Source organism: Oncorhynchus tshawytscha, linkage group LG10 (genome assembly GCF_018296145.1).
Source record: "Oncorhynchus tshawytscha isolate Ot180627B linkage group LG10, Otsh_v2.0, whole genome shotgun sequence".
NCBI lineage: Eukaryota > Metazoa > Chordata > Actinopteri > Salmoniformes > Salmonidae > Oncorhynchus > Oncorhynchus tshawytscha.
The window spans coordinates 54,656,629-54,682,682 of NC_056438.1; the positions used below are offsets into that span (position 1 = coordinate 54,656,629).

General features: G+C 42.6%; 2 protein-coding genes across 9 annotated transcripts; one reads left to right on the forward strand and one right to left on the reverse strand.

The window, feature by feature from the left end:
- Positions 1–681: 681 nt before the first annotated feature.
- LOC112260452 (kelch-like protein 20) lies at positions 682–10,121 on the forward strand. 5 transcript variants are annotated; one of them, XM_024435575.2, is made up of 12 exons: positions 690–817; positions 3,122–3,184; positions 4,423–4,611; positions 4,897–5,470; positions 5,971–6,129; positions 6,308–6,518; positions 6,709–6,892; positions 7,164–7,307; positions 7,504–7,637; positions 7,985–8,193; positions 8,376–8,482; positions 8,577–10,121. In XM_024435575.2, the coding sequence occupies exons 4-12, from the start codon at positions 4,928–4,930 to the stop codon at positions 8,659–8,661; spliced, it is 1,776 nt and encodes a 591-aa protein (XP_024291343.1). In that variant the 5' UTR covers positions 690–817; positions 3,122–3,184; positions 4,423–4,611; positions 4,897–4,927; the 3' UTR covers positions 8,662–10,121. The 5 variants fall into 5 exon arrangements, with proteins under 5 accessions (XP_024291342.1, XP_024291343.1, XP_024291340.1 ...); XM_024435576.2 differs by having other exon boundaries at positions 710–828; XM_024435574.2 differs by lacking the exon at positions 4,423–4,611 and having other exon boundaries at positions 682–828.
- Positions 10,090–22,220, reverse strand: LOC112260454 (centromere protein L). 4 transcript variants are annotated; one of them, XM_024435577.1, is made up of 5 exons: positions 22,114–22,220; positions 12,025–12,193; positions 11,569–11,820; positions 10,919–11,470; positions 10,090–10,680 (listed from the first exon to the last, which is right to left on the reverse strand). In XM_024435577.1, the coding sequence occupies exons 1-5, from the start codon at positions 22,188–22,190 to the stop codon at positions 10,606–10,608; spliced, it is 1,125 nt and encodes a 374-aa protein (XP_024291345.1). In that variant the 5' UTR covers positions 22,191–22,220; the 3' UTR covers positions 10,090–10,605. The 4 variants fall into 4 exon arrangements, with proteins under 4 accessions (XP_024291345.1, XP_024291349.1, XP_042184705.1 ...); XM_024435581.2 differs by lacking the exon at positions 22,114–22,220 and adding an exon at positions 13,337–13,658; XM_042328771.1 differs by lacking the exon at positions 22,114–22,220 and adding an exon at positions 12,687–12,934.
- Positions 22,221–26,054: the final 3,834 nt, after the last annotated feature.

Here is a 26,054-nt window from a genome sequence, read left to right on the forward strand (position 1 = left end):
ACTCAAATGATGTCAATTAGCCTTTCAGAAGCTTCTAAAGCCATGATCTCATTTTCAGAAAATTTCCAAGCTGTTTAAAGGCAGTCAATTTAGTGTATGTTAACGACTGACCCACTGGAATTGTTATACAGTGGATTATAAATTAAATAATGTGTCTGTAAACAATTGTTGGAAAAATTACTTGTATCATGCACAAAGTAGATGAAAGAAAGATGACTTGTGTCATGCACAAAGTAGATGTCCTAACCGACTTCCCAAAACTATAGTTTGTTAACAAGAAATTTGTGGAGTCGTTAAAAAACAAGTTTTAATGACTCCAACCTAAGTGTATGTAAACTTCCGACTTCAACTGTACATGTAGTGTAAAGTGCATTTCTACCCATCTTATCCTTTTCCCAAAACAAATCCTCTTGTGCCTCTTAATTGCCAGAAATATACATTTTCCAAATGTTTTTGTACTCCTTCGACGTCTATGGATACATTATATTTATTGTTTCCATGGATACAATGGTAACTTTTTGTTCTAATTTCCTGCTAACATAAATCGCTAAAAAACTTTTTTTTGTATTTTCAATGATGTGGAAAGTGTATATGCTAAAACAGTGCGTTTACGGTAAAGAAGATTCCCACAAACATGTATCCATTATTGTGCAGTGCGCACATCGGAACCCTAGCCTATAATCGTTCTGAGGGGGACCTTGCTCTCCAGTGCACATTTCCTGTTGATTGGAATATTATGGAATGTTAAAAGCGTAGCATGTGATCATGCAAAGTATTTCAAATATTGGCTATCTGACACTTTGCTAGACGTTCGAATGTAAGTATAAGGTAAGTAGTGGTTTTAGACCTATGTTCTTGATCCAGTAACAATAGCATTTCTCTCCCGAAAATATTTGTGGTTAGCTAGCTAACTAACGTTAGAATATTTCCAAGTTGGCAAGCCAGCTAGCTTGCTAAATATTAAATACGCTATGATATAGACACAGAAATTTCACTGGATGTTTAAATGTCAAGCATCTGGTTGTCGTTTCCACTCTTTGCCAAATATGGCAGTGAGAGAAGATAGAATGAGATGGACGTCTCATCAATTAAACATTTGATCTCAATACCGTTTGTTCCCAAAACTAGAATCTGAATCTCTTTGCTTGGCTCTGCCCACCCCTTTGCTTGGCTCTGCCCACCCCTTTGCTTGGCTCTGCCCACCCCTTTGCTTGGCTCTGCCCACCTCCTTGCTTGGCTCTGCCCACCTCCTTGTTTTGCACTGCCCACCCCTTTGCTTGGCTCTGCCCACCACCTTGCTTGGCTCTGCCCACCACCTTGCTTGGCTCTGCCTACCTCCTTGCTTGTTCCCATTGGACACGACAAGCTTTGGTCTCTTGGTTTAGTTATAAAAATCTTTGATTTTAACTTAGACAGTTTGTTGTCCTAAAACCCGGACATTATTTACCTCTGGTTCGTTCAGCCATCCCTATGGGGAAAGAATATACCTTATTTTCAGCGTGTTTTTATGTGTTTTTTTTATTACATAAATGCTTAAGAATTCATTAAAAAGTGACGTTAGCTGATGAAGATAATCTCATAGAACAAAACGTACAAGATCCTCCTAAACCTGCATTTACCACAGACCTTGTTTTTGGCGTTTATCCAAAAACCCTACAAAAACGCCATTTCACCACAGGCTTTGTCCAACGAACCATAGCGGCGTTGGTAATGGCATATTTTTGTAGGCACTATCTCTATAGCTGATGTTATCTTTTTACTAGTCTTTAAAATGGATTGCAGACTGCTAAATAAATATATGAATTAGCTAGCTAGTAAGTGTCAGTCATTTCCTAGCTTAGTTTGAGGTTTTGTCTAGCTTGTTTAGTTAGCTAGATAGAGTTCAATCTCATCTGCATCAAAAGTAGCCAGCAGATCTGACCTGCTTGCCTACAGCTGCACTAGGGTTGGATAGCCTTCATGTGTAGATTAAGACACAGCAGAGCCAGCGCAAGATATGGTTCAGAAAACGTAAATCAAAGGATGAAAAATGCATTGTACTCCGAATTGTCCCATTATCCCAACTGTTACACCGAGAAGATTGCACTACTGCTAGTTTTTTTGCAGTTGTTCAGTATTCTCTATGTAACAGTTGACAATTTGGAGTACAATGCATTTCTCATCCCTCAATTGAGGTAGGTTTTCCGAGTTATATCAATCAAATTTATTTATAAAGCCCTTCTTAGATCAGCTGATGTCACAAAGTTCTGTACAGAAACCCAGCCTAAAACCCCAACCAGCAAGCAATGCAGGTGTAGAAGCACGGTGGCTGGGAAAAACTCCCTTGAAAGGCCAGAACCTAGGAAGAAACCTAGAGAGGAAACAGGCTGTGAGGGTTGGTCAACCCTCTTCTGGCTGTGCCGGGTGGAGATTATAACAGAACATGGCCAAGATGTTCATAGATGACCAACAGGGTCAAATAATAATAATCACAGTGGTTGTAGAGGGTGCAACAGGTCAGCACCTCAGGAGTAAATGTCAGTTGGCTATTCAGAGTATCTCTACCACTCCTGCTGTCTCTAGAGAGTTGAAAACAGCAGGTCTGGGACAAGGTAGCACGCCCGGTAAACAGGTCAGGGTTCCATAGCTGCAGGCAGAACAGTTGAAACTGGAGCAGCAGCACGGCCACGTGGACGCAAGGAGTCATCAGGCCAGGTAGTCCTGAGGCATGGTCCTAGGGCTCAGGTCTTCCGAAAGAGAGAAATAGAGAGAGCATACTTAAATTCACACAGGACACCGGATAAGACAGGAGAAATACTCCAGATATAACAGACTGACCCTAGCCCCCCCAACACAAACTATTGCAGCATAAATACTGGAGACAGCTCTGCAGTATCTTAATCTAAACATGAAGGCTGTCTGACCCTAGTGCAGCTGTAAGCAAGCTGGTTGAATCTGCTGGCTACATCAACATTAACTAGTGGTAGTACAGTATCAGCCTGCTAGCTGGTTGTCTATCTGCCAGGAGTCCCGAACCAAGCCATTTTTATGTGTGTTGCAGTGGTAGTGACTTGTGCGGGCTAGCATCCCTCCCTATCAATGAATTGTAACTTATCCTTCCCTTGTTTTTCTATTCACAAAGGTTGGCAAAAAGTTGTGGGACCAAAATTTGTTTTCTGTGCATGGATGGAAAGCCAATGCGCAGGTATGTGATGAGCTCCAGATGTTTTTTGTTGTGTGGCTTGATTTTTTACAAATTAAATTTAAATGATTTGATCTGTCAAAGAAAGAATTATGTCATTTGACATCCAATGACAATTGTGTCCTTGTTTAGTTCATCATTCTTCATTGCAAGTGACAGAAATTTGAGAGTAGTTTATTTTTTATATAGGCTAGATTTGTTGGAAATCGTCAAATCAACATGTATAAAAGTGTTGTAATGTAATATGATCGAAATTTAAGGGGTGTTGAGTTCAGAATGATTCTACAAAACTCAGCAAAAAAGAAACGTCCCTTTTTCCGGTCCCTGTCTTTCAAAGATAATTCAAATAAATTCACAAATCTTCATTGTAAAGGGTTTAAACACTGTTTCCCATGCTTGTTCAATGAACCACAAACAATTAATGAACATACACCTGTGGAACGGTTGTTAAGACACTAACAGCTTACAGTCAGTAGGCAATTAAGGTCACAGTTATGAAAGCTTAGGACACTAAAGAGGCCTTTCTATTGACTCTGAAAAACACTAAAAGAAAGATGCCCAGGGTCCCTGCTCATCTGCGTGAACGTGCCTTAGGCATGCTGCAAGGAGGCATGAGGACTGCGGATGTGGCCAGGGCAATACATTTTCCGTAACTGTGAGACGCCTAAGACAGCGCTACAGAGAGACAGGACGGCCAGCGGATCGTCCTCGCAGTGGCAGACCACGTGTAACAACACCTGCACAGGATCGGTACATCCGAACATCACACCTGTGGGACAGGTACAGGATGGCAACAACAACTGCCCGAGTTACGCCAGGAACGCACAATCCCTCCATCAGTGCTCAGACTGTCCACAATAGGCTGAGAGGCTAGACTGAGGGCTTGTAGGCCTGTTGTAAGGCAGTTCCTCACCAGACATCACTGGTAACAATGTCGCCTATGGACACAAACCCACCGTCACTGGACCAGGCATGACTGGCAAGAAGTGCTCTTCACTGACAAGTCACAGTTTTGTCTCACCAGGGGTGATGGTCGGATTTGCGTTTGTCATCGAAGGAATGAGCGTTACGCTGAGGCCTGTACTCTGGAGCGGGATCGATTTGGAGATGGAGGGCTCATCATGGTCTGGGGCGGTGTGTCACAGCATCATCGGACTGAGCTTGTTGTCATTGCAGGCAATCTCAACACTGTGCATTACAGGGAAGACATCCTCCTCCCTCATGTGGTATCCTTCCTGCAGGTTTTCCTGACATGACCCTCCAGCATGACAATACTGCCACGCACAGAACGAGCAGTATGACTGATTTCCTGCAAGACAGGAATGTCAGTGTTCTGCCACGGCCAGCGAAGAGACCTTGAGGACTAGGGCCAGCTGAAGAGACCTTGGATTGCTAGCTGAAGAAACCTTGGATTGCACCCTAGACCACCAGTAAGTCATAGCCTAGTTGAAAGGAGATGTCTATTTTGGTACTTGGTTCTTTCACATCTAGACCTCAACTTTCCATAGTTCAGACAGACATAGCTGATGTCTTTTTAGCTTAAGGAATTATTACATCAACTTTGACACTGGCTCCCACCAATACCAATGTTGACATTACCAATTATTAACTTTGATTGGATTTTTGTGGTGGCTGTTTTTTGTGATAAGTCAATGTTAGTGTGAATTGTGGATGTTTATCCCTATTCTGTCTGGCCTTTTGTGTCTGTTCTGCAGGGGTACCAGCGCACGCCCAGACAACACAGGAATGGACATCACCGCACGCTGCACACTGGGTGATCCCAACAAGCTCCCAGAGGGTGTGCCCCAGCCGGCACGCATGCCCTATGTGTCTGACAAGCACCCTCGCCAGACATTAGAGGTTATCAATCTGCTACGCAAGCACAGAGAACTGTGTGATGTCGTGTTGGTGGTCGGCGCCAAAAAGATCTATGCCCACAGAGTGATCCTTTCGGCCTGCAGCCCTTACTTCAGGGCCATGTTCACAGGCGAGCTGGCCGAGAGCCGTCAGACAGAGGTTGTGATCCGGGACATTGATGAGCGGGCCATGGAGCTGCTCATTGACTTTGCCTACACTTCGCAGGTTACCGTTGAGGAAGGCAATGTGCAGACATTGCTGCCCGCCGCTTGTCTGTTACAGCTGGCCGAGATTCAGGAGGCTTGCTGCGAGTTCCTCAAGCGCCAGTTGGACCCCTCAAATTGCCTGGGTATCCGTGCCTTTGCTGACACCCACTCTTGCCGCGAGCTGCTGCGGATAGCTGACAAGTTTACACAGCACAACTTTCAAGAGGTAAGGTCTCTATCTTGCATACATGTGCGTCTCTGTGCACTCACTCTCTGAAGTGTTTCTTTGTCATTTAGAAAAAATGATGTTGCTCATCTTAGCTCTCTGCTTATCAGAGACATTTTTTGGTTACTTGGTCTAGCTAGTCATTTGAAAATCCACACTGGTTACCAGTTAGTGAACTCCAGAGAGAGGTGTCCTTGAGTAATTTTTGCCCCATAGCCTTAAATGTGAATCCCAGCAATGAAGTTAATACTTTTTCTACATTGTCTTTTGTTTTCTTACATACAGTTTTAGAATTTCCATTAAGTTAAACCCCAACGTTAGTTGTATCCTCAGGAAATAACTGCCACGGAACTTTCAGAATTTGGGAATTAGATGTTGCTGCCGGTTTAACTTGACTGCCTTACCATGCATCATTCTTTTGAGCACAGCCCCTGTCGTTTTGTGGACTTTGAACAGGTTCCACCTGATGAGTGACTTAGGTCATTTTGCTTTGCCCTCAGGTGATGGAGAGTGAGGAGTTCATGCTGCTTCCAGCCAACCAGCTGATAGATATAATCTCCAGTGATGAACTGAATGTGCGAAGTGAGGAGCAGGTTTTCAACGCAGTCATGGCCTGGGTCAAGTACAGCATTCAGGAGCGCCGGCCACAGCTGCCGCAGGTGATAATACCTGCTATATAAATAAATAATTGTATGTGGTGTTGCATTAAACTTGATATATACCTGTAGTTTTGATTCACAAAAGAAATAAGGACAGTCTGTTTAAAATCAAAAGTGTTTGTCTGTAACTTATTCCACTTGGTAAGTCATTGAGTTAGGATATGTTTTCTGGTTATAGGTCCTCCAGCATGTTCGTCTTCCTCTTCTGAGCCCAAAATTCCTGGTGGGAACGGTAGGATCAGACCCTCTCATCAAAAGTGATGAGGAGTGCAGAGACCTGGTTGATGAGGCAAAGAATTACCTGCTCTTGCCCCAAGAGCGCCCTCTAATGCAAGGGCCAAGAACACGCCCTCGGAAGCCCATCCGGTGTGGAGAAGTGCTGTTTGCAGGTTAGTATCTTAACTCTTGAACCTCGCTGCATTCTTTTAGTACCCATGTCTGATCACTTCTGCTTTCAAAGGTATTTCAAAATGACAGTCGTGTACTTTTCCCAACATGTTGCCATTGAATATTCTAAAGGGTAGGGTTAGAAGAGACAAAGTTGTACCAAGTTTAATTTTTTTTTCTTCATATTCCCAGTTGGCGGGTGGTGCAGTGGGGATGCCATCTCCAGTGTCGAACGATACGACCCACAGACCAATGAGTGGCGCATGGTGGCTTCCATGAGTAAGAGGCGCTGTGGAGTGGGTGTCAGCGTCCTTGACGATCTTCTCTATGCTGTTGGCGGCCATGACGGGTCCTCATATCTCAACAGTGTGGAGAGGTTGGCGTTTCCTTCCCCGTTTTGAAAACGATGTCCACTGAGTCACCACCTCGTTAATGTTTATTTATAGGGCCTTGTCCCAAATGGCACTACATATGACCAGGTTCCACAGGGCTCTGGTCAAAGTCAAATCAAATCAAATCAAAAAAAAGTAGTGCACTATATAGGGAATATTGGGACACACACTAGATCTTATCAAAAGGCTGGTCTTCCTTCCATTGTTGAACTTCCTTATCTTAGTGTACTGTACTGAACTCACTCTCCACTACAGGTATGACCCCAAGACAAATCAGTGGAGTAGTGATGTAGCTCCCACAAGCACATGCAGGACCAGTGTGGGTGTGGCTGTCCTGGGAGGGTATCTGTATGCAGTAGGGGGCCAAGATGGAGTATCCTGCCTCAACATTGTTGAAAGGTCACACTTACAATACATATTCACGGTTTAATTTGCTGTATTTGTCTTCTACAAATCACACTGTTTTCTATCATGCTGAGGCAAAGACAATTCATCTTGCAATACTAAGTATTATAACAAACCATTAACATGCCTCCTGAAATATCACAGAAAGCTGACTCCACTGAGTAATGTGACTATGCATGATCTGTTACAGATATGACCCCAAGGAGAACAAATGGACGCGCGTGGCCTCGATGAGCACCAGGCGCCTGGGTGTAGCCGTGGCTGTACTGGGGGGCTTCCTCTATGCAGTGGGAGGTTCAGATGGCACGTCCCCTCTCAATACAGGTACAGATGAAGCACTTAGAAAACAGTGCAATATCTTTCATTAGTCAGCACCTCATTAACAGGGTGTACACTATTTATACAGATAATCCACTGTAGAAGCTTGAGATCCTAAGAAAAGAGATCCTAGAATCACATAATGTCCCTATAGTTCCCTAGAGATCTGGGTTGTATTCATTAGTCTCCCTGTTTCAGTCCATTTTCATCCATTTGGTGCCTATCTGAACTTGTCCAATAAGAAACATTTGTTAACTTGCTACGCTTTATAGTGTACACTAATGAATATGACCCTGCTCTAACCCCCTTTCTTACTCCATGTCTGCTCTGCCTCTGCTCTAATCTTACCACAGTAGAAAGGTACAACCCCCAGGAGAACCGCTGGCACACCGTCTCTCCCATGGGCACCAGGAGAAAACACCTGGGCTGTGCAGTGTACCAGGACATGATCTACTCCGTAGGAGGCCGGGACGACACCACCGAGCTGAGCAGTGCTGAGCGCTACAACCCCAGGACCAACCAGTGGTCAGCTGTTGTAGCCATGACTTCAAGACGTAGTGGGGTCAGTCTGGATCTTTCACATTGATTTCTGTTTGGTTTGGGTGCTTTATTTTAGGATAAAGAGGCAAAGTGTTGGACTTTTCAATCAAATCAGGTAATTTAGTCAAAGTTGGGTTTAACTAGCTAGAAAAAAAATCTGTTGCTTTACACCTGTTGATGTTTGGAGCATTGTTTGTCTTGCAGGTTGGACTAGCAGTGGTAAATGGCCAGTTAATGGCTGTGGGTGGCTTTGACGGGACAACGTATCTCAAAACAATAGAGGTCTATGATCCTGACGCTAACACATGGAGGTAGGTAACCGCATGCAACAGGTTACTTGAGACATATTATCACTAGAGGGCTTGTGTTGAACGTGAAGATATTAATTTCCTTCTCTTCCTCCAGGCTCTATGGTGGAATGAACTATAGGCGACTTGGAGGAGGGGTTGGTGTTATCAAAATGACTCACTGTGAATCACACATATGGTAGCACCTCCAGGTCAAAGGCCTCACCGTCGCATGTGCCTCCGAAAGAAACATTGTTTATCATGCAAGGAACGAAGTCTATATTAACTGTAACACAGCCATGTTATTGGCAAGCCAAGGAAATGTCTTTTGACTGAAAGCTTTACTGTTCCTGTGTCAAGTCTGGAAGGCTTATCTTGGAGCCTACGGTTCATCTTGCTTCTGTACTTCCTGTATTATGACTTGACTGGCCAAGGCCAAGAGGAACTAACTCTGAATAGATCAATCACATGAACTATTGTTTGACATCATGGGGGGAAAACCCTTCATTTCCTCTTTTTCGGTTACTGAAATGAATACTGCAGCCGCACTTTAAGATACAGTTCAGATTTTTGCTGTGTTACCGGTTATACTATACCAACGTTTAGTTTCCTTTGAAATATTAAATGGGGCATGAAGAAGAATCTTCAAAGAGAACTGAAGGTGCAGGATGTGGTCTCACTGCTTCCCTTGATCCTCGTTGTGAAAAGTGGATGAACTTGTTAGGCAGTTGTTTAAAACTATAAATTAAATGCACTGTGATAATTTTTTGTTGTTGCGGTTTTTATTAGTTTGACACACTGAGCATAACCTGGAGTTCTACGTTCACAACTGGGGTCAATTGTTGGTACGGTGGCACTTACACAATATTACAACTGTTTCATACAAGATTGTTGCCCATTTAAGGCTGACAATGGATATACATTTTTTGGAGCAACTTTTTTTTACCTTATAGGACACATGAGACAGTCTTGCACTTTAATCTATAAAAAAATATTCTTGAGGAATTAGTTGCATTGCGGTTCATCTAACACACAGTAAGGAATAATGAACTGGTTGATGTATTATGCACCCCTTCATTGGTGACCATGGAAAACGGACATTCAGTAATATGCTTAGACATTTAAAAAAAATGTAAACCCTGATGAATCTCATGTTCCTGCTATTGAGCAAAATATACAATCATGCATTTTACAATCATGCAAACTCAACCCCTGTAGATATGTTATCACCCAAATGTGTCAGATTATGCAAGTAATTATTAGACTGACCAAATATTTTGAAAATTAATGTATCCCTTTGGCTGTGTTCAGAGCCCAATTCTGATTTTTTTTTCTACTAATTGGTCTTTTGACCAATCACATCAGATATGTTTAAGAGCTAACCAGTGGCTGCACCTACACAGGCAGCCCAATTGTTTTCCACAAATTGGTCTATTAACCAATCAAGTCAACTGTGAAAAGCTCTGATTGGTAAAAATACCAATAACTGGAAAAAAATATCAGAATTGGGCTGCCGTTGTAAACGCAGCCTTTCACAAAAGTATGGAACCGTTGAGGGCAAATGTATGGGTGCTTTATTTCTCCGCTATTAGATGACGTGGAATTGTCTGTACTGACAAAATACCCCATGCTGTTAATAAAAACACTTTATTTCAAACTTTAAGCTCAAACAATTGTTTTTGAAAATGGAAATGTATTTACTTTTTGGTTGTTACTACTCTACCGTTTAGGAAATCACCAGGCTCTTACAGATTTACTGTATCTGGACTGTATAACAATGATATCTTCAGAACTGCCCAAGTTACTTGACGGTTTACCATGTATCAAACCTGATTAATCAACTATCACCCCAAACCGACAAAACCAACATTTGCAAGTTTAAGCTGTAACACATTTACTTCTACACTAGTGCGCTTGTAGTGAATAATATCCAGAGTGACTGAAACCACAGAACAATGGCAAGGTACACAATCAGCAAAAGCGTAGCTATTTTGAAATGTATGCATTTGCCTTTTCATACAATACATGAATATTTAAAAAAAAGTAAAATGGTTTAATTTCATATGGACAGTAATTTTGGGGGTATACAGGTATTTTACAAAACACAAACAAACAAACATTGATTTGTGATGTCAAAGACAGTCTGCTTAGATTGGCATCTTCAGAAGAGCACATTCTGTCAGCAGTTGCAGGATGGTGGGGATGTAATTAGGGCTTGCAATCTGTGATGGAAAATGAATAGTTAGATAACGGATACCACGTCAGCTACAAAAGGGTTATTTGGAAATCCATTCACAAGTTAAACATACTGTATTAATTACATACTATTAAATTGTTCACCTTTTTAAGTGTGTGGCTGAGCCCATTTGAAATGCAAGTTACATGTTACAAATAGCCAGTCACTTGTGTTTAGACTAGATATATAGATATGTTGGCCTTTCCATATATGTGCATATCTACCTTAATTTTTCCACTATGGTGAGAAGAACCCAAAGCCGTGGAGATCTGCATCAGTGATCCAGCAGACAAGTCTATCCTGAAGTGCCTGAAGAAGTGTGACTGCAGCCCTTTGATGAACCCGGTGACCTCATCAATGCTGATGCTGTCCTCTGTCGTGTCAACCTGCCGCATGCTGTCCCAAAGCTCCCAGGCATCTTGTGGGTGGACGGTGTACGTAACGTCCATAGGGGGTAGTGTTGGGAGAGTCCAGACCAGTTTCAGGTACTGGATGTTGATGGTGGGGTGGCACCCAGTCCATAGGGATGCGAGCCACTGGAGGTTGGTAGAGTTGATACCAAGAGGGCCAAAGCAACAGTCAAATGTCTTTTCAAACCAGGATTTGACCAACACTGTGAGCGATTCTGGTCCTCTGGTGCAGAACAAAGGCAAACTGACAAATTCCAGGGGTAGTGATCGGAGATAATCCAAGTCACCGTTTACGCAGGTCAGCCAGCCACTCCACACAACCTTCGGAGCATCATCTTTTGCAGAAAATACTTGTTTGGAGAGAATCTGTGATGAGAACAGATGGAAATAAACACCACAGTCAAGGGATTCCACAGAAGAATAAAGTATGAACTCCAAACTACATTTTGAGGAAAAACCCTTACCTGTATGAAAACTGTCTCAGCATCTTTATCAGTCTCTGCCAACCCAAGGACCACAGAAAAATTGACCTTGAAGCCCAACTCCTGACCAACTTCAATCGCCAGGCCCTGTTGCTTCTCTGATACCATGAAAGCTGATAGTTGCTTTGAGTAGGATTTCAACTGAGTGTGTCTGAACTGGTACAAAGGTGTGACATACGACAGCTGCCATTCCTTCTTCACCAGAAGTGCTACTTGGTCTGGGTCAACCTGTTTCTAGACAGCAAAGAGACATACATCAGATAGATCCAAATATTATACACTCAAATGATGTCTGATGTTTTTGTAGCCCTTCTTGAAGCCCTGCTTGAATATGTCAAGCAGGGCTACAAATCAAGCATACAGATTAGTTGACTCGTCAACAATGATGTATGAGAAGAATTGTGAATACAACCACATTGATTGGCCTTAGCTACTTACTGTGATATCACATGACTTTGGAGCCTTTCTACTTCTTGGTATTCTTAGAGCTGTCAGAAGGCCTGATGTGTATGCCAGATGAGTTGCTTCAACACAGCTTCGCATTGATTGCCTGTAACTCTTGCTCCTTCGTTGTGCCAAGGCATTGTTGCATGGGGTCTCCTCAGTGCTGTAAAGAACAGATTATCACATTAGGATAGTTAGTGAAACCTTGTATTATTTTACACCATGCATACAAAGTTAATAAGAATAGGTAAAAATGATGAAAAGTAGTAGTTTGTGACAAACATTTTCAAAAAAACATTTATTTCAATAAACAGACCGAGAAAATGTATATTTAAATAAAATAAAAAACACAGGATGGTCTATTTAGGAATCAAATTACAGAGATTATTATAAAACTCAAGGATTTATTTGGATTTAACCAATTTCAACAATTGTTTATATAACTTTACCTTGTTTAATTAACCTCTTAATTGTAAAGTCCCCTTGGGGACCCTATTAATTAAAACATTTTAAAACAATTCAGTCTGGTATGAGAAAGTAACTCCTATCTGCAAAAGCAGGGTATCTTGGCTATTGATTGGTGCCTTCAAATCTTTGGTGCGATTTACTACCATATTTGGGCATACAAATTTATAAGGGAAGACGGAGCCGATTACCTCATTTCCAGATGGCTGCTACCTACATTCCGGTTAGCATTGTGAAGCATAAACAAAATAAACACAGAATACGTAGATACACACCGAAGACCGAGACTCAACAGACCATGAGGATATCTTATTTAACTGCTGCGTACCCGGGGTCTATTAGGGCGCACACTCAGTGAAGCTTAGGAGCGCACAGGCATACATCAGATAGATCCTATATATGATTTCATTATCTGATAAACGTTTTTTTTTTTTTCGCTGTGTATATTGACTGGATAAACTCACTGCAGTATTAAGCCTAACATTGAGCTTATGAATGATGTTCTAATATGCATATGCTTAACTGGCTATAGGCTACATCTCGAGCCTGCTGTCTTCATTGTTATGTTGCGCAATTACGCATCGGGCCTCTTCGCGGCCACGAATATTCCTTTTAAATCTGGTCGAGTCCCATGAAAAGACAGACTAAAAAAGTTTGTTGGACACTTATTTCGGCTTATTTTCTTTCGCCTACTAATAGCCTATTTGAGGAGAGATATACGCTTGCTGAATGTAAAATTAGCTACAGCATGAACGAGCGGAGAGTAGGAAGGAGAATCCCATTTTTCCCTATAGTAGGCCCATCTTAACACCGGGCTAGATCCTAACAAAAATAGGCTTACCATATGATTGGCCTGCTAAAAAGACAAACGGGACAGTGGAAAAAAATATGATCATATATTCGGCTTTCCGGTCCTCCATAAAAAAATATATATTATTAAATGTTAGGGTGGGTATGAATAGACCATTATATGTGATCCAGTACCGAAATGCATCCCAAAAGGTTTTAGTAAGTTGACAGGCACAAATAAGATGATCTGCCGTTTCGATATGAGTTACAAAAAACAATGGTTAAAGTCAAAGTTAAATCTCCATCTTATGAAATCGTTAGGCCTACATGGGTAAATGCCATTCATTGTTTTGATATGAACTTGTTTAGGTTTTGGTCAGGGTTTCCAAAACGGTCTTGGGGACCACCCTGGGTGAACGTTTAGGTTTTTGCCCTAGCACTACACAGCAGATTCATCATCAAGCTTTAATTATTTGAATCAGCTGTGTAGTGCTTGGGGGGGAAAAAAAGTGCACCCAGGGGGGCCCCAGGACCAGGTTTGAGAAACCCTGCTTTAGGTGATAAAGGAAAAGAAAGGCACCTGGTTCTTATTCTGACTATATAACTTCTAGTGAAATCTAACATATTTCCCTTTCAAAGGTGGAGGGAAACACTGTAGTAAGAATATAACATACAGATAACCAAAATAATGGATTCACTTGAGTAAATGAGGGATAAAGTGCATTTGAAAGCAGGTGCTTCCACAGGTGTGGTTCCTGAGTTAATTAAGCAGTGAATGTCCCATCATGCTTAGGGTCATGTATAAAAATGCTGGGCAGCACAGAGGAAGAGGTGAAGTGAGATAGATAACTGGGCCCAAAATCCATCTTCTTCAGCAGGTAGCGTTTTACATTTTTTTCACTCACCAAGCAAGTCAATGTGTGTCGAATTTGGTCAACAAAATGTATGGCTTATTTGTAAGAAGTTTGGTAATGCTTAGGTTGTTACGAGTGTACTGATGAGAAGGACACATGATATTCCGGCAACTTTGAAAAAAAAAAACATCGGAGTTGTGCCTGTTCACAATGTCATGACTGTTCTATGAGGATCCGAATGGATCAGATCAGCTTGGCAATAGATAACCAGACCCTCTGTCACCCACAGAGGGGTGTGTGAGTTTTAAAAGAGATTATCGTTAACCAAATTCCAAGGTATTTACAGGTGGGAACACGTTCCAAAAGAAAGCCATCATGGGTAGCAAGGTTCAGATTTTCCAATTGTAAACCTTTGGATCGTGAAAATACCATATACTTAGTTTTACTTGAATTAAGCACCAGCCTAAGATCTACAAGTGCATCTTGAAGCAATTCAAAGTCAAACTGCAGGAATGTAAATGCTTGAGCGAGTGATGGGCTGTGGCATATAGTACTGTGTCATCAGCATAGAAATGAAAGTTGCATTTTTTCACTGAGTTACAGATATCATTTATGTATATAGTGATTAATAAAGGACCTAAAATCAAACCTTGTGCGACTCCTTTGTGAACAGTGACAAAATCAGATTTTTACCCCATCTGCAATAATAGCCTGAGATCTATCAATGAGATCATTCTGAAACCACAAATATATCTGAGGCCAACCTCAATGAGGTCAGTCTCTTCAGCAGAAGAGAATGATCAACTGTATCGAACGCCTTCGACAGATCAACAAACAAAGCAACAGTTCAACTTCTTATCCAACGCTCTTACAATATAATTTACAACCAGTGTGGAGGCTGTGATAGTACTGTGCCCCGGTCTAAAACCAGACTGAAATTTGTTCAGTATGCAGTTGTCAGACAAGAAAGAGCACAGCTGTACATTTACCAATGACTAACATGTTTACAAGACAAGACAGCTTAGAGATTGGTCGATAATTATCAAGGTCACCAGTATCCCCACCTTTGTGCAGAGGCAGCACATAGGCAGTTTTCAATCTTAGGTATGACCCCAGGGGTTAACGTGAGGATACAAATATGAGGAAGAGCACCAGAGATAAGTGGTGCAGCTCTAGCCAGCAACCCTGGGTCAAGTTTGTCAGTCCCTGTTGCTTTCTTAGTGTCTATGGCTAGCAAGGCATCAATAACGTTCTCCTCTGTGAAGATGCTTAGTGAGAAACCCTGACCATCAGCATACTTCATGCATAATCCCTTCATATGCATCTTTTCTTCCTTCATTTGTGGTTGACATTTTCTCAAAAAGATTGCCTGCTAAAATGAAGTGATTGTTGAAGGCATTAGCAATGGCATTCTTATCAGTAATGAGTCCAGTATCCAACCCTATCTGATTTGGGAGTGTGGAGTGCATATTCTTTAATGTTTTAAGTACTTTCCAGAATTTGGCTGGATTCCCATAACAGTCATTTAAACTAGTCACATAGTAATCCAATTTTGTTATTCAAACAAGTCTGATGCACAGGCTTCTCAGCTGCCTAAAAGTCTGCCAGTCAGAGCTAGAATAAGTTTCTCTAGCCTTAGCCCAACGTGCAACACAACTGTTGTCAGGTCGGGAATCTGCTTCTTGACTACTGGTAAAATTCCTTATATCAGTGACGTTAGCACCTGGAAAGCCAAGTGTGCGTGTATCTTGGATTAACACTTGCTTTACCACTGAGCTCCTGATTAAAATGGTAGCTAGCGGTTTACCATTATTATTTTCTTCCGACGCCTTTTGTACAGCTCCATTTTTATTAATGGTTTTTCCAACTCGGCCACAACAGATCACAGGGATTAGAGCTCCAGGCGCAAACACAGCGCGGGCAGAAGAAAAATCATCCGGATCAGACGACCGCGGACCTGAAGGTGCTGGAACGTCAAGATTAGAGGTTGACCGATTAATCGGAATGGCCGATTAATTTGGGCCGATATCATGTTTTCATAACAATCGGAAATCAGTATTTTTGGGCGCCGATTTTACAGATTTCTTTTTTTTTATATATACATATTTTTTTACAACTTTATTTAACTAGGCAAGTCAGTTAAGAACACATTCTTATTTTTAATGACGGCCTAGGAACGGTGGGTTAACTGCCTTGTTCAGGGGCAGAACGACAGATTTTCACCTTGTCAGCTCAGGGGATTCAATCTTGCAACCTTGCAGTTAACTAGTCCAACGCTCTAACCACCTGCTTCTCAATGCACTCCACGAGGAGCCTGCCTGTTACGCGAATGCAGTCGAAGCCAAGGTAAGTTGCTAGCTAGCATTAAACTTATCTTATAAAAAACAATCAATCATAATCACTAGTTATAACTACACATGGTTGATGATATTACTAGGTTATCTAGCGTGTCCTGCGTTGCATATAATCGATGCAATGCTGGGGAATGATAACAAAAGCGCATTTGCAAAAAAAGCACAATCGTTGGACGACTGTACCTAAACATAAACACCAATGCCTTTCTTAAAATCAATACACAGAAGTATATATTTTTAAACCTTCATATTTAGCTAAAAGAAATCCAGGTTAGCAGGCAATATTAACCAGATGAAACTGTGTAATTTCTCTTGCGTTCATTGCACGCAGAGTCAGGGTATATGCAACAGTTTGGGCAGCCTGGCTCATTGCGAACTAATTTGCCAGAATTTTACGTAATTATGACATAACATTGAAGGTTGTGCAATGTAACAAGAATATTTAGACTTCGGGATGCCACCCGTTAGATAAATACCGAACGGTTCCGTATTTCACTGAAAGAATAAAGGTTTTGTTTTCGAAATGATAGTTTCCGTATTCGACCATGTTAATGACCAAAGGCTCGTATTCCTGTGTGTTATTATGTTATAATTAAGTCTATGATTTCAGTCTGACTGAGCGATGGTAGGCAGCAGCAGGATCGTAAGCATTAATTCAAACAGCACATTCGTGCGTTTTGCCAGCAGCTCAAGTTTTGCCAACTTTCATATGTTCTCATGTTCTGAGCAAGGAACTTAAACGTTAGCTTTACACGGCACATATTGCACTTTTACTTCTCCAACACTTTATTTTTGCATTATTTAAACCAAATTGAACATGTTTCATTATTTATTTGAGGCTAAAATGATTTTTATTGATGTAATATATTAAGTTAAGTGTTCATTCAGTATTGTTGTAATTGTCATTATTACAAATAAATGTAAAAAATTTAAAAATAAACAAATAATAAAAATCGATATCGGCTTTATTGGTCCTCCAATAATCGGTATCAGCGTTGAAAAATCATAATCGGTCGACCTCTAGTCAAGATCCAAAGCAGCAAAGCTGTTTGACGTCTAGAGAACACGTATTGCTTCCGTCGCTGTAGAGGGTTGAGATAGAGGTCCTCGCTGGCATTGAGTCCCACGCCGTACCGCTTGGTCCACAAAGGAGCCGCTAGCTGTAGCCTCTGGAGAAGAACCAGCATCCCCTTTCTGCAATGGCCAATCTAATGACGATAGTCTGCCTGATGGCGAGACCCCCCCTCAGCTTGGTGTTGTTTGCTGCCAATGGAGTGGAGAACGAGAAGGTAGGAGGACGTGGCTTCTCCAATAGCTGGTGCAAATTATTGATTTGTTTACTCAAAGTAGCAACTTCTTCTCTATAGTCTTCGGCTAGCAGGCAATTGCTACATTGGAAGTTTAGGTGTTTTTCTTTATCTCGGAACTGGCCGAAATAGACACAGCGCCGGCATCTTATATATTGCTTGTGCAATCCAACATCCTTCATCGTGCGAGACAATCAGTACTCTCTGAAACTAGAGGAATGTGACTACACAGTGTGTACAAAACAGTACTAGACAGACCCATGCTGAGCCAATGTAGGCACTATATCAGTGGGAGAGGTTTCCACTGTGTAGGGGTAAGTGGACCCATGTAGCGGGCACACGGGCGAGGTACTTAAAAAAAAAACTCAAGGCCCTAAAACCAAATGTTCTCGGCTACTCTACCCTTAGGTGTTGTTTTATACAAATATTTGTGCTGACAATACCTGTACGATGAGGTTAAGGTTAAGAGGAGATAACTTCATGGGCAGTTTAGAAATGTCAATGAAAAATATATAAGCCACCAAAAAAAAGATTCACATTTTCAAATAAAACATTGTAACTATTTTAATTTGATGGTACCATTCATTGGATCAAATTAGAGCTCGCCAGATTGTAGTCCTAAAAAACAAATGAGTTACCTCTGGTTACCTCCATTCCAATGGGGGGAAGAAAATGCATGACGTTAGCTGATGAACAAATAGAACAAAATGTTAAGCCCTCCGACAAACCATCAGAAAGGCAAAGCATCAATGCAAGACTAAGAGCAAATCCTACTAAACCGCTTTGACGCTCGTCAGATGTGGCAGAGTTTGCAAACTATCACAGATTACAAAGAGAAACCCAGCCACGAGCTGCCCAGTGACACGAGCCAAGTGCAAAAAGTTCCCTCAGCACTCACAACAAGCAAACTCTGACAAAAGTCCCTCTATTTCCATTTGAGGTGAAAATTATGAATCAGACACCTTATCGATAGCAACAGCTCATAGTCCTTCTGGAATCAGAAGTTTTTTTGGCTCAATGGAGGAACATGCTGATGAATGTCTTCCTCGAGCTGTGTATGCAACTGGTTTACCTCTGATGCTCACATGCAATGTGTATTGGAAGAGATTTCTGAAATGTTCTTTGCCCAGCACACACCCCTCTACTGATTTGCTGGATGCAGAGTTCAACAGAGTTCAAGTGAAGGTCAAGCAAATCATAGAGAAAGCAAACTGTATTGCAATCATCTCTGATGGGTGGTCGAATGTTTGTGGGCAAGCAAAGTGAGAAGAATAAGAGCACCACATTGAAGCTGCCCAGCAACACCCGTAGGGGTGGTGTTGTCATCATGTTTGACAGTCTCCTGGAGGGAAAGGAGTCTCTCCAACAAAAGGCCATATCACAGTCTGCCGATATGAACAGCCCCATCAAGAGCATCCTCCTGGATGATGTATTTTTGGAGTGAGTGGTAAGCAGCCTGACACTCCTGAAACCTATAGCAGTAGCCATTGCATGGATTGTGGGAGACAATGCCATCCTGTCTGATGTTCAGACTCTGCTTGTAGATGTAAGATAAGAAATCCGTACTGCCCTGCCCACTTCACTGTTGCTCCAAGCAGAGGAAACTGCAGTTCTGAAATGCATCAAAAAGAATGAAGACTTCTGCCTGAAGCCAATACATGCCGCAGCGTACATGTTGGACCCCAAGTATGCTGGCAAGAGCACCCTGTCTGATGCAGAGATCAACAAGGCTTATGGTGTCATCACTACCTTGTCTCACCACCTTGGCCTGGATGAGGGCAAGGTTCTTGGCAGTCTGGTGTACACTTCCAAGCAAGGGCTTTCCACTAGATATGGTGGAAGGGACTTTGTGGATCTGAGGCTCTTTCCCCTGTTGCCCCCATCATCCTCCAAATACCACCAACATCAGCCGCCTCAGAGCGCAACTGGTCCTTGTTTGGGAACACACACACCAAAGCACGCAACAGGCTGACCAATACAAGGGTTGAAAAATTGGTGGCCATCCAGGCAAATTTGAGACTGTTTGAGCCTGACCACTTGCCATCCTCAACAAGATTGTAAAGTGACAGTGAAAACGAGGCCTCAAAGTCTGATGTTCATGAGGTGGACATTGAGGGGGTCCAGGAAGAAGACATGGAAGCCTGACAGGAAGACAACCAATGCTTTTGTTTCTAGACTATCATTTTACAGATGTATGTTGAAAATGTATTTTGGGAGATGCGATGGATCATTCAATATTCCCTTTTGTTTTTCAGTAAATTCATCCCATGTGAATAGTCAACTCAACTAAAGTTACATTCGTACCTAAATTGTTGTTTTTTTCTATTGGAAGGATTTGCAATTATGCCTGCTTATGACAAGGTAAAAGGTTTCTTTTTCTTCACATAAATATATCCAATATAAAAAAGAAACACATTTAAATAGTATTAATTATAACTTACATATATATCCATTAATTCCAAAATATTACCGTTAATTCCCACGGAAAGTTTCCACCTCTGAATATTCCCCAAATTGTGCAACCCTATACACATCACTGACAATCTGAAATGGTCCAACCACAAAGACAGTGTGATGAAGGAGGCTGAAGAAATTTGGCTTTGTCCCTAAGTCCCTCACAAACTTTTACAGATCTGCAATTGAGAGAATCTTATCGGGCAGTATCACCTCCTGGTACGGCAACTGCACAGCACGCAACAGCAGGGCTCTCCAGAGGGTGTTGCGGTCTGCCCAAAGCATCACCGGGGGCACACTGCCTGCCCTCCAAGACACCTACAGCACCCGATGTCACAGGAAGGCCAAAAAGATCATCAACCACCCGAGCCACAGCCTGTTCATCCCGCTACTATCCAGAAGGCGAGGTCAGTACAGGTGCATCAAAGCTGGGACGGAGAGACTGAAAAACAGCTTCTATCACAAGGCGTTCAGACTGTTAAATAGCCATCACTAGCCAGCTACCACCCGGTTACTCAACACTGCACCTTTGAGGCTTGATGGGCTGCATCACCGCTTGGTATGGCAACTGCTTGGCATCTGACCACAAGGCACTACAGTGTAGTGCGTACGGCCCAATACATCACGGGAGCCGAGTTCTATGACACCCAGGACCTCTATACCAGGCGGTGTAAGAGGAAGACTTTAAATTGTCAAAAACTCCAGCCACCCAAATCATAGACTGTTCTTTCTGGAACCGCACCCTGCATGGCACCAATGCATCAAGTCTGTAATCAACAGGACCTTGAACAGCTTCTACCCCCAAGCCATAAGACTGCTAAATAGTTTACCAAATAGCTACCTGGACTATGTGCATGGACCTTTTTTGCATTAACTTCGACTCATTACATACGTTGCTGCTACTGTTTATCTCTACATTTTTATCTGTAAAGTTATATGTACATATCTACTACGAACCTTAGCTCTTAATCATGACTTAAGTTCCTTTAAAATTACACATAAGTCATTGGACAAAGGTGTCTTCCGTATGGGGGAATTTTGTTAAGAGCCCATTGCTCAGGTCTGAACATTAACATGCATCGCTTGCGGTATGGTCTTTCATATCAGCGATAAATAATAAAAAATAAAAAAACTTAAATTGATAGTTTTATAGTGTTACAGTTCCCTCACGGCCATATCTCCATGGTATTTTACCGCCTGTGTTAATTAGCCATCTAGCATGTGCATGTTCTGAACACCCGTGTGTAATAGAAGGTTGCCAAAAACATGTCACTGAAAAATACTGTCGGCTGCAACTGTGATAAAGACAGTTAAAACAATGTACAGTACAGTCCCGGTACCCAATGTATATAGCCAAGTTATCATTACTCTGTTACGGTTATTATTACATGTTTCACATTTCTATTATTTTCTCAATTTCGCCATTAGTCTCTACACCTGTTGTTTGTGAAGCATGTGACGAATAACATTTGGATTTGAGCGTATAAGAGCTTCTAAGCCCGTTTATGAACAGGGTGGTTCGAGCCCTGAATGCTGATTGACTGACAGCCGTGGTTTATCAGACCGTATACCACGGGTATGACAAAACATGTATTTTTTTACTGCTCTAATTACACTGGTAACCAGTTTATAATAGCAATTAGGCATCTCAGGGCTTGTGTCCCTATGCATAACGAGCATGGCCTTGTTCTCTGTCAAAAGGGGTTGCTGACGCTAGCTGGCAAGCTTTGTTTTAATACGATCTCGTTTTCCTCGCTGACCAACAGCTTAATTAACAATATTTTTATATGCTAACCTCGATAACATAGCTGTCTATCGACATTAATTAATAATAGGTAAGAAAGTGGACTATATTTGTACCTGTTTCGTTCCTCCATTACTGAAAAATATAACACCAGCAAAGTCAGGAAGTGGATTTGAACATCGCGCCTTCCCATGATGCAACTGGAATCTTGATAAGGAAATGTAGTCAAGTACAGCATCATTCAACATTTTAGCCGAATTCCAGATTTATGTTCACTCGGCAATTATGCCGAATAATTCATGGATCTACATCTAAAAATCTAGTTATACTTTCATACAGCTGAATCTTCAAATGCTCTCATTATATTTTGTAGGATAAAGAAAACAAATATTGTAGTATATTTTTATCGTCGTTTGATTACCTTGGCCAGAAATAGAACACTCTCCTTCGCCATCTGTTACACAAATGACTGATCTGTAAATCCAAAGAATGGACACACTAAAAAGTAACTGTCGGAACCAAGCACATTAACATTTATTGAGTTTTGTCAATGGCGCTGTCTTTTCAGTCTGAACACGGAGGAATCATGGGCGGAATTTAGAGTACACCGGTACCACAATGAATGAAGAGGCGCTTTTTAGCTAGAAAACGCTGCCGTTTTGAGAATAATCGACATGATGCAACTAACGTTTAATTTTCCACATCGAGGTTGCCAGTAAATCATGTTTATCTATGTAGCTGTCTAGCATCCATGTACAACAAGCGGCCAATTTACAAGACAGATCTTTACAAGTTTAGATGACAGCTAGCTTTTCTAGTTTAGCTTGTAAGTATTAGTGATGGATGGGCATTCCGGCTCTTTTCAGTGAGCCGGCTCGTTCGGCTCAGCTCACCAAAAAGATACGGCTCTTTTGGCTCCCATACGGCTCTTTAAAAAAATATGTTATGTATTTTTTCAAGTTAAACAGTTTGCGATAGTTTGACTACGATTGGTGTTAAAATAATTCTAATTAAATTATTAAATGAAATCATACTCTACCTTTAACCACAATGTATTTAAAAATGCATTGTTTTTTTGTGAAACATTTAAAGTATAACTTTTTAATATATATAAGCAAAGTGCATATAATTCTAACCATTCAAAACGAATACAATCTGAACAGCATAAGAATATTGCACCATATCAAAGAAAAATAAATAACAATTTGCAAAACTGCAGTATCCCACAAATTGAAATAAATGTTAAAAAAAGGATGCTATTACACATGTGCATTAAAAGTACAACTGTTTTCATGTATATAAACAAAGTGCATATAAATGTAACAATTCAAAACGAATACAATCTGAACAACATAATAATAGAATATTGCACCATATCAAAGAAAAATAAGTAACTGTGCAAAACTGCAGCATCCCACTTAAAATATTAAACTGGTCCTTATTTTCTCTCTCTTCTTTTTTGCCATGTTATAACCAGCAGCACACAGCAATGCTGACCACATTTTTCTTTTATGAGAGATTTGCCTTCAGAAATGCAAGCTGCCTCACTTGAGGTGCTGATGCGGTTTCTTCTCTCAATAATTATTTGTCTCGTTTTCGAGAAGACCCTCTCAAATGGAAAGGATGTGGCCACTATGCAGAGTCTCCCTGTCATGACTTTAGTAAGCCATGGGTAGACAGAGGCCTTGTTCTCCCACCAGCTCAGAGGATCTGCAGATCTATGGAGGAGGGGCTCCTCCAAATAGGATCAGACCTGCATTATGACATCTGCTGAGGGATTCCTTTGTGCTGCATCCCCAGTTGCTCTCTCATCAAACAGCATCCAAACAGAAGACGTTTGCGGCACTACTGCTGGTGCTCCTGCTCCATCTGATCCCTCTTCTTCCTGTTACCCTGGCGCCTGAGCCAGCTGACTGCTGGGGCTGTCCCTCCCTGCTGCTGAGGTTATTCTTTGAAGAGCGTCATCAATCGCTCTGGCATCACTGAAGGCTAACTTCTTAAACCTGGGGTCAAGTGCAGCGGTTTCTGACAGCACGTGATTATATTCCATTCTGTGGAACTTTCTGTCCATTGGTGAACATAGGGTGTCCATCAACTCTGTCACATGTCCTGTGGTTACATTTACTTCTCTCTGGCGGCTGACTGTGATTCGCTGCAGACCCTTACACGGGAGTATCATTTTTGAGGCTGTCACATAGCTGAAAAGAAAGAACTGTAACGTATTGGTTCAGGTTCATGTGTTGTCTACTGATACTACATATTTAATCTCCTGCTCATATACATATATTATACTGGATTAAATAATGATGTAGTAATAACTGTTTACTGTACCTCTCTCCACTGATCTCCACTGTAAGCGGTGTGTAACTGGCTGCAGGAAGTCAGACGCAGGAGAGCAGAAATGGATAACAACTGGAGCACTTTAATAATGCAAAAACAAGCTGTACCCAGAACAACAAAATACGGGTAAAATAACCCATCGCAAAACCAGTCAGAAGTGTACATGCACTTACAACAAACAATCTCACACAAAGACATGGGGGGAACAGAGGGTTAAATACACGACAAGTAATGAGGGAATGTAAACCAGGTGTGTGGGAAAACAAGACAAAACAAATGGAAAATGAAAGGTGGATCGGCGATGGCTAGAAGACGGGTGACGTCGACCGCCAAACAAGGAGAGGAACTGACTTCGGCGGAAGTCATGACAGTACCCCCCCTTGACATGCGCCGACACCGGCCTCGGGGACGACCCGGAGGGCGAGGCACAGGGCGATCTGGACAGAGACGGTGGAACTCCCGCAGCATTGAAGGGTGCAACACGTCCTCCACCGGAACCCAGCATCTCCTCCGGACCGTACCCCTCCCACTCCACGAGGTACTGAAGGCCCCTCGCCCGACGCCTCGAATCCAGTATGGAGCGAACTGAATACGCCGGGGCCCCCTCGATGTCCAGAGGGGGCGGAGGAACCTCCCGCACATCAGACTCCTGGAGTGGGCCAGCCACCACTGGCCTGAGGAGAGACACATGGAACGAGGGGTTAATACGGTAATCGGGGGGATGATGTAACCTGTAACTAACCTCGTTCAGTCTCCTCAGGACTTTAAATTGCCCCACAAACCGCGGCCCCAGCTTATGGCAGGGCAGGCGGAGGGTCAGGTTTCGGGTCGAGATCCAGACCCAGTCCCCCGGTGCGAACACCGGGGCCTCACTGTGGTGACGGTCTGCGCTGGCTTTCTGGCACAGCACGGCCCGCTGAAGGTGAACATGAGCGGCGTCCCATGTCTCTTCCGCGCGCCTGAACCAGTCGTCCACTGCAGGAGCCTCGATCTGACTTTGATGCCAAGGCGGCAGAACCGGCTGGTACCCCAGTATGCACGGAAAGGGGAGAGGTTAGTGGATGAGTGGCGGAGCGAGTTCTGGGCCATCTCTGCCCAGGGCACGAACGCTGCCCACTTCCCCAGCCGGTCCTGGCAATAAGACCTCAAACCTACCCACATCCTGGTTAACTCTCCACCTGCCCGTTACTCTCGGGGTGAAAACCTGAGGTAAGGCTGATCGAGACCCCCAGACGTTCCATGAACACCCTCCAGACCCTCGAAGTGAACTGTGGACCCCGATCAGACACTATATCCTCAGGCACCCCGTAGTGCCGGAAGACGTGTGTAAATAAGGCCTCTCTAGTCTGTAGGGCCTTAGGGAGACAGGGCAGAGGGAGGAGACAACAAGACTTGGAAAAATGGTCCACAACGACCAGGATTGTGGTGTTACCCTGTGAGGGAGGAAGATTGGTAAGAAAATCGACCGACAGATGCGACCAAGGCCGTTCTGGAATGAGTAAGGGGTGTAGCTTACCTCTGGGCAGGTGCCTAGGAGCCTTACACTGGGCGCACACCGAGCAGGAGGAAACATAAACCCTTACGTCCTTAGCCAAAGTGGGCCACCAGTACCACTCAGACAGGGCACCGTCCGACCAATGCCTGGATGACCAGAGGAGGGTGACGTGTGAGCCCAATAGATCAGCCGGTCACGGACAACAGATGGAACGTACAGACG

What these genes read in the sequence shown, in the direction of transcription:
- LOC112260454 (XM_024435577.1), bottom strand. Translation starts at nt 22,190, where the DNA reads ATGGGAAGGCGCGATGTTCAAATCCACTTCCTGACTTTGCTGGTGTTA. An exon ending in GTAATGGAGGAACGAAACAG is followed by an intron (nt 12,194 to 22,113) that starts GTACAAATATAG and finishes TGTTCTTTACAG; the next exon opens with CACTGAGGAGACCCCATGCA. An exon ending in ACCATAGTGGAAAAATTAAG is followed by an intron (nt 10,681 to 10,918) that starts GTAGATATGCAC and finishes TTTCCATCACAG; the next exon opens with ATTGCAAGCCCTAATTACAT.
- LOC112260452 (XM_024435572.2), top strand. An exon ending in CACAGCACAACTTTCAAGAG is followed by an intron (nt 5,471 to 5,970) that starts GTAAGGTCTCTA and finishes CTTTGCCCTCAG; the next exon opens with GTGATGGAGAGTGAGGAGTT. An exon ending in CCTGACGCTAACACATGGAG is followed by an intron (nt 8,483 to 8,576) that starts GTAGGTAACCGC and finishes CTCTTCCTCCAG; the next exon opens with GCTCTATGGTGGAATGAACT.